This window comes from Lepidochelys kempii, chromosome 11 (genome assembly GCF_965140265.1).
Source record: "Lepidochelys kempii isolate rLepKem1 chromosome 11, rLepKem1.hap2, whole genome shotgun sequence".
NCBI classification, from domain to species: Eukaryota; Metazoa; Chordata; order Testudines; family Cheloniidae; genus Lepidochelys; species Lepidochelys kempii.
In genome coordinates, this window is record NC_133266.1 from 32,842,060 (window position 1) to 32,854,354 (window position 12,295).

Genomic DNA, 12,295 nt, shown 5'->3' on the forward strand with positions numbered 1-12,295 from the left:
TAAACTTGAACATGGGACTTCTTACTCATAGCTAAAGTAATTCTTGCTCCTCAATGGAAAAAGCATAGTGCCACATCCTATACAGAAATAGCTAGCAAAGACGGGTATCTTAGTAAGGGGGAAACTTGCTTCTATGAAGGAAACTTATAGAGATTATTCTATGACATGGACACGCATTCTAGATTTTGCTGAAATCTACGCAGCTATCATGGTAACACTGCATACACAAATGAAGCCATTAAGATGCTAGTGCTCCAAACTGATCTCTCAGTGATCAGGTCATGGCACCCTCAACTTTTCTGTGGCATGCCACATACATGCAGCTGCTGCCCACAGGACCAGCCACAGTACTAAAACCATGAATTCCAGCCTCCCCATGTGAGGTCCACTGGTGGGGCAGGAAAGAAGACAAACACTGGTATTCTGTAGCCCCCCATATTTATTTCTGTTGTAGCTATTAATAAACTTTGGAAAACACACTTCTGTCCTACAGCAGACTAGATATTAGGGAATGTAGACTGATGGTATACACTTGGTACATGCCAGCAGAAGAATTCTGGAACTAGCAAATTTTGGAATTTTGCAACTAGGAAAAGACTCAAAAACTAACAGCAATTTTTTTTTTACATACATCAGAAGCAGGAAGCTTGCCAAGCAATCAGTGGGGCCATTGGATGATCAAGGTTCAAAGGAGCATTCAAGGAAGATAAGGCCATTGTGAAGAAGCTAAATGAATTCTTTGCATCACGCTTCAGTGCAGAGGATGTGAGGGAGATTCCCACACCCGAGCCATTCTTTTTGGTGACAAATCTGAGCAACTGTCCCAGATTGAGGTGTCAACAGAGGAGATTTTAGAACTGATTGGTAAATTAAACAGTAATAAGTCACCAGGACCAGATGGTATTCACCCAAGAATTCTGAAGGAACTCAAATATGAAATTACAGAACTATTAAGTGTGGTATGTAACCTATCACTTAACTCAGCTTCTTTACCAGATGACTGGAGGATAGCTAATGTGACACCAATTTTAAAAAAAGGCTCCAAAGGCAATCCTGGCAATTACAGGTCAGTAAACCTAACTTCAGTACCAGAAAAAAAACAAACGGTTACTCACCTTTGTAACTATTGTTCTTCGAGATGTGTTGCTCAGATCCATTCCAATTTAGGTGTGTGCGCGCTGCGTGCACGGTCGTCAGAGAATTTTTACCCTTGCAACACCCGGTGGGTCAGCGGTGGAGCCCCCTGGAGTGGCGCCTTCATGGTGCTCAATATATACCCCAGCTGACCCAGCGCTCCCTCAGTTCCTTCTTGCTGGCTACTCCAACAGAGGGGAAGGGGGGTGGATTTGGAATGGATATGAGCCACACATCTCAAAGAACAACAGTTACAAAGGTGAGTAACTGGTTTTTCTTCTTCAAGTGCTTGCTCATATTGATTCCAATTTAGGTGACTCCCAAGCCTTACCTAGGCAGTGGTGTCGGAGTGAATCAACGTGGATTGTAGGACCATTCTACCAAATGCCATGTCATCTCTGGCGTGCTGGACGATGGCATAGTGTGAAGCGAAAGTGTGTACCGAGGACCAAGTTGCGGCTCTGCAGATCTCCTGGATCGGCACCTGGCCAGAAAAGCCGCCGATGAGGCCTGGGCCCTTGTGGAGTAAGCAGTGAGGGGCGAGGTCGATACACTGGCAAGATCATAGCAAGTTCGGATACACAACGTGATCCACAAGGAGATCCGCTCAGATGAAACCAGGAGGCCTTTCATCCAGTCCACCACCGTGACAAAGAGCTGGGTCGTCTTCCTGAACGGTCTCGTACGCTCAATGTAGAAGGCGAGGGCCCTACGGACATTGAGGGAGTGCAGCCGCTGTTCTTGGCAACTGGCATGTGGTTTTGGATGCAAAACCAGAAGAAATATGTCCTGGCTGATATGGAAGGCTGATACAACCTTCGGAAGAAAGGCCGGATGAGGCCAAAGCTGCACTTTATCTTTATGAAAGATATAGTAGGGTGGTTCGGAGGTAAGGGGTCTGAGCTCAGAGACTTGCTGCGCCGACGCGATAGCAACAAGGAAAGCTGTTTTCCAGGAGAGGTAGAGGAGGGAGCAGGTGGCCAGTGACTCCAACAGGGGCCCCATGAGTCTGGAGAGAACCAGGTTAAGGTCCCATGTCGGGACTAGGTGTCGAACTTGTGGGTAGAGATGGTCAAGGCCCTTAAGGAACCTGCCAACCATGGGATTGGCGAAGACACAGCAGCCATTCACACCCAGGTGAAAAGCTGATATCGCTGCATGGTGAACTCTGACAGAGGATGCCACCAGGCCCTGCTGTTTTAGGCCCAGCAGGTATTCCAAAATGAGAGGCACGGATGCCTAGAGAGGGGGTGTGTTGGGCTGAGTGCACCAGCATGAGAACTGCTTCCACTTCGCCATATATGTGGCCCTAGTGGAGGGCTTCCTGCTGCCCATCAGTACTTGTTGCACAGATTCTGAACAGCGAAGTTCTGCAGGGTTCAGCCACGCAGCATCCATGCCGTAAGGTGGAAAGATCGTAGGTCGGGATGGCAGAGGCGACCGTGATCCTGAGTAATCAGGTCTGGAAGAAGAGGCAGAGGGACTGGAGCGCCCACAGAGAGTTCCAGGAGCATGGTGTACCAGTGCTGTCTGGGCCACACCGGAGCTACCAGAATCACTTGCACCCTGTCCCTGCGTACTTTGAGCAAAAATCCTGTGCACCAGGGGAAACGGGGGAAAGGGGTAAAATAGACGACTCATCCAGGGGAGCAGGAAAGCATCTCTGAGAGCGCCCGGGGAGCGGCCCTAGAGGGAGCAGAAAGCTGGACATTTCCGATTGCTGCGGGAGGCGAAGAGGTCAACCTGGGGAAACCCCCACTTTCGGAAGATGGGATAGATGACATCTGGTTGAAGGGACCACTCATGTGAGCGGAAGAATCTGCTCAGGTAGTCCGCCAGCATGTTCTGGACCCTGGGTAGAAAGGAAGCCACCAGGTGATGGAGTGGTCTATACAGAATTCCCACAGTCGAACGGCCTCCTGACAGAGCGGGGAGGAGCGGGCCTCTTCCCCCCCCCCCCGTTTGTTGATGTAGAACATGGCCGTGGTGTTGTCTGTGAGGACCGCCACACAACGACTCTGCAGCCGCTCCCGGAAGGCTTGACAGGCAAGGCGTACCGCCATCAGCTCCCATATGTTGATATGAAGAGAGAACGTGGACGGGGGCCATAGGCCCTGCGTCTGAATGTTCCCAAGGTGGGCACCCCAACCCAGGGATGACGCTTCCATGATGAGGGACAAGGAGGGCTGTGGGCTGTGAAAAGGGACTCCTTCGAATACTACCCGGGGATCTATCTACCATTGGAGGGAAGCCAGGATCCACTCCAGGATGGTGACCACCAAGTTCAGGCTGTCTTGACCTGGGCGATAGACTGATGCCAGCCAGGCTTGTAACGGGCGGAGTCAAAGTCTGGCATGCCTCCTCACGTATGTGCAGGAAGCCATGTGGCTGAGAAGACTCAAGCAACTTCTTGCTGACGAGGTTGGGAAGCTCTGAAGGCTCCGGATGAGGGCTACTATAACCTGGAAACGAGCATCCTGCAGGAGGGCTCGTGCCTGCACGGAGTCCAGAACCGCCCCAATGAATGCTATTCTCTGGGTCGGTTCTAGTGTCAACTTTGCAAGGTGAGAAGGAGGCCTAACCAACTAAATGTGTCCATGACCAAGTGGAGGTGGAACTGCACCTGTTCTCTGGTGCGCGCCCGGATAAGCCACTTGTCCATGTAAGGGTATACCTGCACCCGCCACGACTGCCATACATTTGGTGAACACTCGGGGGGCCGTGGAGAGACCGTGGAAAAGGGAAGGGCCATGAACTGATAGTGTTCACAGTTGACCACAAAGCGGAGGAAGTGTCTGTGCACCGGATGAATCGCTATGTGAAAATACGCGTCCTTCATGTCTAGGGCAGCGTACCAGTCTCCAGGATCCAGGACAGGTATAATGGTGCCCAAGGAGACCATGCGGAACTTCAACTTTACCATGAACTTGTTGAGTCCGTGCAGGTCCAGAATGGGCCGAAGCCCGCCTTTTGCCTTGGGGATTAGGAAATATCGGGAGTAAAACCCCCTGTCCCTTAGCTACCTTGGAACCTCCTCGATCGCCTCCATGGCAAGGAGCGTCTGAACCTCCTGAATAAGGAGTTTCTCATGAAACGAGTCCATGATGGGGAAGGAGGACGGGAGGGTGGGGAGGAAGAAAACTGGAGAGAGCATCCCACTTCCACCGTGCGGAGGACCCAGCGGTCCACAGTTATGTGGGACCAGGCATAGTGGAAGTGGGATAAACAATTCAAGAAGGGTGTGGTAGGATCCTGAATGAGGTCTGGTACATTGTCCTTGAGCATCCCTTCAAAAGGCCTGTTTTGAGCCCGACGAAGTCTTGGACGGACCCTGCCCTTGCCCAGACTGGGGATTGGAGGGCTTCGTCCTGCCAATTATGCCCCCGTCTCCTATAAAAATCCTGTCTTGGTTGAGGATAGGAGCTTTGTTGTGACTGCTGGGGTTTGAAGGGTTTCTGCTGGGTAGCTGGTGTGTGCATGCCCAGGGACTTCATTATCGCCCTTGAGTTTTTAAGGCTTTGTAGCCTGGAATTGGTCTTGTCCAAGAACAGGCCTTCTCCATCAAAAGAGGAGGTCCTGCAGTGTTTGCTAAAGCTCCGGTGGCAAGTTGGAGGCTTGCAGCCAGGAGATATGCCTCATCGCTATCCCCAAGGACAAAGTACGTGCAGCAGAATCCGCAGTGTCCAGCAAGGCCTGCAACGAGGTTTGTGCCACTGTTTTGCCCTCATCAACCAGGGCCCCAAACTCCTCTCTGGACTCAGGAGGTACTAACTCCTTAAATTTCAGCATGGAGTAGCAGCTCAGGAGCACCTGCTGATTAGCGACCCTGAGCTGAAGACCCCCCCCCAAGGAATAAACTTTGCGCCCAAACAGATCAAGGAGCTTGGTGTCCTTCGATTTGGGAGCTGGGGCCTGCTAGCCATGCCGTTCGTTCTCGTTCACCAATGCTACCACTAGCGAACAAGGCTGCGGGTGGGTGAACAAATAATCGTATCCCTTTGAGAGGACAAAGTATTTGCGTTCCACTCCCTTAGCAGTCAGTGGGATGGATGCAGGGGTTTGCCAGATTGTTCTCGTGGTGGACTGGATAGTCTGAATAAAGGGAACAGCTACCCTTGACGGAGCTTCCACTGACGGAATATCCACCACCGGGTCCTCCACCTCTACCCCTCTTCCACTTGCAAGTTCATATTGTGGACCACCCTGCGCAGGAGGTCCTGGTGCGCACAGAGGTCTATGGGAGGGGGGCCCAAGACTATAGTGCCTGCCACTGCCTCGTCGGGTGAGGAGGAGGAGGACGCCACAGGGGGGAGAGGGTCATCTAAGGCCTCTTGCGTAACTGAGCCCAGCTGTCCCGTGCCAGCGACCTCAGGGCCTGGAGCAGGAACCAGTGTTCGAAGAGGTCCTGTAGCAGGAAGAGGAGCCACTACGGTCTCCATGCCTTCCGGGGCGGGGCGAGTGGTGGCAGCCTCTGGCACTTGTGGCTCGGATGGGGCTGAGCAAGAAGCCCCAGACGGAGCACCCTGGGCCTGGTGGTATGCCCAGGATGTTCAGAATGGCCACTGGGTGGGCCCCTGAGCGGGACCCTGCTCCTGCCAATGCCCAGCCCCCGACTCAAGGTGGCTATGGTCCACGTGGTGGCGGTCCGAGAAAGGCGACCCAGCTTCCGAACCCGAAGAATGGGAAACAGAACAGGGAGGCCACAGTGGTGCCGACCAGATCTGCACTGGGTCACACTGACGGAGTGATGGTGAACGATGCCGTGATGCTGGGGAGCGGTGCCGGGACCTGGAACAGTGCCTGGATCTGGATCTGGACCTGGGTCCAGACCACGGGCAGGCAAACATTTTGGCCTGGGGGCTGCATCGGGTTTCAAAAACTGTATGGTGGGCCGGTTAGAGGAGGGGGACGTGGCCCGTCCCCTACCCTCTATCTGCCCCCCCCCGGGACTCCTGCCCCATCCAACCCTTCCTGTTCCCTGACGGCCCCCCCCCCCGGGACCTCTGCCCCATCCAACAACCCCTTCTCTCTGTCCCCTGACCGCCCCGGTATCCCTGCCCCTGACTGCCCCTCTGCCGCCCCATCCAACGCCCCCTTTCCTTCCTTACTGCCCCCCTGGAACCACTCCACCCATTCAATCCCCCTTCTCCCTGTCTCCTGACTTCCCCCAGAACCCCTACCCCGACTGCCCCATCCAATGCCCCCCTCCTTCCTGACCGCCCCCCCAGGACCCCTGCCCCCATTCAACCTCCCTGTTCCCTGCCCTCTGACTGCCCTGACCCCTATCCACCCCATGACCACCCCCCTGAACTCCCATGCCCTCTATCCAACCTGCCCTGCTCCCTGCCCCTTACTGCACAGCACAGAGCACCAGGTCAGGCCGCGGCTCTGAGGAGCTCGCAGTCTCACTGCACCGCCTGGAGCATTGTACCGGTGGTTCAGTGAGCTGAGGCTGCGGGGGAGGGGGAACAGCGGGAGAGGAGCCGGGGGCAAGCCCGGGACAAGGACTCAGGGGCCGGGCAGGAGGGTCCCGCAGGCCAGATGTGGCCCACAGGCTGTAGTTTGCTCACCTCTGGTCTAGACAATGAGCAGTGTTGAGAGTGGAGTTGGGTCCTGGATCTGCTCCTCGACGGTGACTGCCGCGCAGAGCAGTGCCATGACCGGGACCAGTGCCAGGAGTCGGAGTGGTACCGTGAGTATGACCAGCATCGCAAGTGCTGTGACTGCGAGCGATGCCAGGACTGCGAACGGCGTCAGGAGTGCAAGCGGCGTCAAGAGCAGGAATAGTGCCGAGAACGAGACCCATTCCGTGGCTTGACTGACGGTGCCGACGGGTAGATCAGGGCCAGCTTTCCTCGGGACAGTGCTGCACGTGGAGGTTCCGGTGCCTTGCCATGAGTCTGAGGGGATGCCGATACCATCATGGCAATAAGTTCCCTCGCAGCTGCAAAGGTATCCGGAGTGGACGGCAACTGGACCTCGACCACGCTGTGTACTGGGAAGTCCAGGGGCACCGGACTCAACGGCTCTCCTCCCGGGGCCGGAATCAACAGTGCCGAGGCCATAGACTGTGCCCCTAGGTGCTCGCCTGCGGGACACGCCTCCAGAGGCGGTTCCAAGGGGGCTGGTCTCTGTGGAGGTGGGCCAGCCTTTTCCGGCTTCCGGTGCCGCTTCTGGGCAGGAGAGTGGGAGCGGTGCTGGGCCAATGATGTCGGCTGCGGTGCCAGGAAGCGTCCGGTGCCAGGGTCTTGGTCTGAGTCCAACTGCGGTGCTGCTTCTACTGCTGCCGCCAGGGCACTGCGCACCAAGGTGCTTGGTGCCGGATCTTGGCGCGCCGCAGGAGGTTGAGGGCTAAAAGCCGCCTCCATAAGGAGCTGTTTGAGACAAAAGTCCCGCTCCTTCTTGGTCCAGGGACAAAAACCCTTGCAGATCCTGCACTTGTCTGTTTGATGAGACTCCCCCAGACACTTTAGGCAAGAGTTGTGGGGGTTGCCTGTTGGCATGGGCTTAGAGCAGGAACCGCAGGGCTTGAATCCCAGAGCTTTGTGCATGAGCCCAATAGAAAATCGGGAAGGAGGGGAAACCCCCCAACCCACTAATACTAACTAACTACAACTATAACTATGAACTACTATAAACTATCAACTATGAACTATTATAAACTAGAAACTGCAAGTGCTAGGAAGAGTGGAGGCCAGCGAAGCCGAACTCCACAGTTCCAACGTCATGGGCGGTAAGAAGGAACTGAGGGGGTGCTGGATCAGCTGGGGTATATAATCGAGTGCCATGAAGACGCCACTCCAGGGGGCTCCACAGCCGACCCATCGGGTGTTGCTAGGGTAAAAATTCTCCGATGGCTGTGCACGCAGCGCGCGCACACCTGAATTGGAATTGATATGAGCAAGCACTCGAAGAAGAACTAGTTGAAACTGACAGTAAATAACAGAATTATCAGACACCTAGATGAACATGATTTGCTGTGAAGGAAGCAGCATGTCTTTTTTAACGGGAAATCATGCCACACCAATCTATTAGATTCTCTGAGGGGGTCAACAAACATGTGGACAAGGGTGATCAAGAGGATACAGTGTACTTGGACTTTCAGAAAGCCTTTGACAAGGTCCCTCACCAAAGGCTCTAAAGCAAAGTAAGCAGTCATGGGATAAGAGGGAAGGTCCTTTCATGGATCAGTAACTGGTTAAAAGACAGAAAACAAAGTGTAGGAATAAATGGTCAATTTTCAGAATAGAGAGAGGTAAACAGCAGGATCCCCAAGGGATCTGGACTGGGACCAGTGCTGTTCAACATATTCATAAATGATCTGGAAAAAGGGGTAAATAGTGAGCAAAATTTGTAGATGATACAAAGTTACTCAGGATACTTAAGGCCAAAGCAGACTGCAAGGAGTTACAAAAGAATCTCACAAAACTGGGTGACTGGGCAACAAAATGGCAGACAAAATGTTGATAAATGCAAAGTAATGCACAATGGAAAACATAATCCCAATTATGCATACAAAATGATGAGATCTAAATTGATGGTTATCATTCAAGAAATAGAATGGAGTCATCGTGGATAGTGCTGCAGCAGTCAAAAACGCTAACAGAATGTTAGGAACGGGATAGATAATAAAATAGTGAATATCATAATGCCACTATATAAATCCATGGTATGCCCACACCTTGAATACTGTGTTTAGTTCTGGTCACCCCATCTCAAAAAAGATATATTAGAACTGGAAAAGATATAGAGAAGGGCAACAGAAGTTATTAAGGGTATGGAACAGCTTCCATATGAGGAGAGAATAAAAAGATGGGGATTGTTCATCTTGGAGAATAGCTGACAAAGGGGTGATATGATAGAGGTCTATAAAATCATGAATGGTGTATAGAAAGTGAATAAGGAAGTATTATTCCTTCAAATAACACAAGAACCAGGGGTCACCCAATGAAATTAATAGGCAGCGGGTTTAAAAACAAACAAAAGGAAGTACTTCTTCACATAATGCACAGTCAACCTGTGGAACTCATTGCCTGGGGATGTTGTGAAGGCCAAAACTATAACTAGGTTCAAAAAAGAATTAGATAAGTTCATGAAGAATAGGTCCATCATTGACTACTAGTCAAGATGGTCAGGGATGCAGCCCCATGCTCTGGCTGTCCCTAGTCTCTGACTGCCAGAAGCTGGGAGTGGATGATAGAATGGATCACTTGACAGTTGCCCTGTTCTGTTCATTCCCTTTGAAAGCATTTGGCATTGGCAACTGTCGGAAGACGAGATACTGGGCTAGATGAACCACTGATCTGACTCAGTATGGCCATTCTTATGATGAAGACCGCTAACTATTTACTAATATCTATCTATGCATTTCTAGTGTGCCCATCAACATGACATATCCCATGCATAGAAATGTGGCAACCAAGTATTGAACATACAAAGATTAAAGCAGAAATTAGCTGCATTGTTCACAAAAACAAAAGCAGCCTAAAAATAAACAGGATAAATGAACCTTGCACCATAGACTGGTCTTATAAAAAAACCTCTGAATTAAAGCCAACACTGAAATGTAAATTAGTCCAGATTCTTCACAACTATGAAAGAAAAGATAGTATCAGCTCTGTAACTCTTCTACAACTACACTGGACACATTATCCTAGGCAGAGAACACACCAAAGGCCATTTATACATCATTTAAGTCCCACTTAAGCCACAGGACTTCTGGAGTGAATTTCATCTGAGTGTACACAGACCTTTCCTGACATAAAAATCCTTCAGTACAACAATTTAAAAAAAAAGTGAATTGTATATTAAACACAAGAAAGACATACCTAGTGGAGCTTTACAAACAACTCTGCCTTTACTATGACTGCAGTCAACTTCAGACCATGTTCCATTTGTGGATAGGATAACACTGCATTTCCCATTGACTTTTGAAGTTCCGTTTGCCCAATTGGCATATTTAACTGCTGAACCATCACGCCAGTTCAAGGACTTAGCTGTAGGGAAAGATCACAAATACTGCTTTCATAAATCACCATCAAAATTTGCAATATTGCAGCATAATGTGAAAAATGAAATTTATTAATTTCATCACATTTCTAAACATCAACTGTAGGTGCCCATCCAGTGAGCTGGGTGCCGATTACATAAACAACAAATGACAACAAACTGCCCATAAATATAAATATACCCATCTCAGTGCACCCTTCCTGAGAGAGACAGGCTTTGCAGCATGCCCAGGTTAACAAATCTGGGATCTGGCAGACCAAGGTTTGGGAGTGAAGTAAGTTCAATTACTGAGCAACCTGCAGAGAAAATGCCGTCAGCACCTCAGTCTCATGTATATTGAAGGAGTTCCAGCGCAAGTGCCTTTGCTCATCCTAAATGTGGCACAGGGAGAGGTGATACTCAGATAACCAGGTCCCAAATCATTTAGGGCTTAAAGTCCACCTAGAAACTTATTGGAAGCCAGTGTAGATCATGGCGTCCTGGTCTAATGTGCTCCCAATGTGCGACTCCACTTAATAAGAGCACTGCAGCATTCCAGCAATAGATTAAGCTTCTAAATAGTCCCCATGTAGGGTGCATTACAGCAATCTAGTCTTGAGGTGATAAAATCATGGATAATTCTGACAAGGTTCACATTGGAGAGAAAGGTTTATATTTGTCTTGCCAGGCGCAGATGGAAAATACTCTGTCAAAGCTGCTACCTGGGCATCTAGGACTGGCCCAGAATCTAACACCATCTCCAATTTTCACACTGTTTTACAAATGGCAGTTGCATGCCCCTATAAGTTCCACCTACTCTTCTGCCTGCTTCCATCAGCCCACCATTATCTCAGTCTTGTCTGGATTAAATCACAGCCAGCTAGTTCTCATCCAAACCCCAAGCTCTTGTACAATGTCCCTTTGTTGATTATCTAATTTTCATTCCAAAACCACAAAAATAAAAGTGTTTCTGTGAAACGCATAAAATAAATATTTTAGAATAATTTTCAAAAGCCAACAAAAACAGCCTCTCCGCATATACCTTTTCTAACCCATCTGTCTTAATCTAGCAGCAAAGTTTGAATTTAACCCACTGAATATATGTGAAAATAATTCTAAATCACAAAACAAGAAACATTAGGAATTAACATAAACTGAGAAGAGGTAGAAGTTACTATACTACAGTAACTCCTCGCTTAACGTTGTAGTTACATTCCTGAAAAATGCGATTTTAAGCGGAACGATGTTAAGCGAATCCAGTTTCCCCATAAGAATTAATGTAAACATGGGGGGTTAGGTTCCACGGAAATTTTTTTCACGAGACAAAAAACTATATTATACACACCCCTACACACACCCCCACACACAGTATAAGTTTTAAACAAACAATTTAATACTGTACACAGCAATGATGATTGTGAAGCTTGGTTGAGGTGGTGAAGTTAGAGGGTGGGATATTTCCCAGGTAATGCCTTACTGCTGAATGATGAACTAGCATTCGGCTGAGTCCTCAAGGGTTAACACATTGTTGTTAATGTAGCCTCACACTCTACAAGGCAGCACAAATGGAGGGAGGGGAGACAGCATGGCAGACAGAGACACACACCCTGTGTGTGGGAGAGAGAGATGTGCATTGCCCATTTAAATACTCTGACACTACTCTAAGTACATTGCCTTTTTAACAGGTTTCAGAGGAACAGCCGTGTTAGTCTGTATTCGCAAAAAGAAAAGGAGGACTTGTGGCACCTTAGAGACTAACCAATTTATTTGAGCATGAGCTTTCGTGAGCTACAGCTCACTTCATCAGATGTTTACCGTGGAAACTGCAGCAGACTTTATATACACACAGAAATCATGAAACAATACCTCCTCCCACCCCACTGTCCTGCTGGTAATAGCTTATCTAAAGTGATCAACAGGTGGGCCAGCAGGAGAGTGAGTTTGTGTGTGTATGGGGGTGGGGGGGATGTGAGAAAACCTTGATCTATGCAGGAAATAGCCCGACTTGATTATGTAAAGAGTTGTCACTTTGGATGGGCTAGCACCAGCAGGAGAGTGAATTTGTGTGGGGGGGTGGAGGGTGAGAAAACCTGGATTTGTGCTGGAAATGGCCCACCTGTTGATCACTTTAGATAAGCTATTACCAGCAGGACAGTGGGGTGGGAGGAGGTAT

At 49.8% G+C, this 12,295-nt stretch overlaps 1 protein-coding gene across 1 annotated transcript in view; it reads right to left on the reverse strand.

Moving 5' to 3' along the window:
- LY75 (lymphocyte antigen 75) overlaps positions 1–12,295 on the reverse strand; it is an 82,762-nt gene that overhangs the window by 4,620 nt on the left and 65,847 nt on the right. Inside the window, exon 34 of the mRNA XM_073305589.1 lies at positions 9,963–10,130. Coding sequence (XP_073161690.1) covers positions 9,963–10,130 — 168 coding nt within the window. The remainder of the gene's footprint in view (positions 1–9,962; positions 10,131–12,295) is intronic.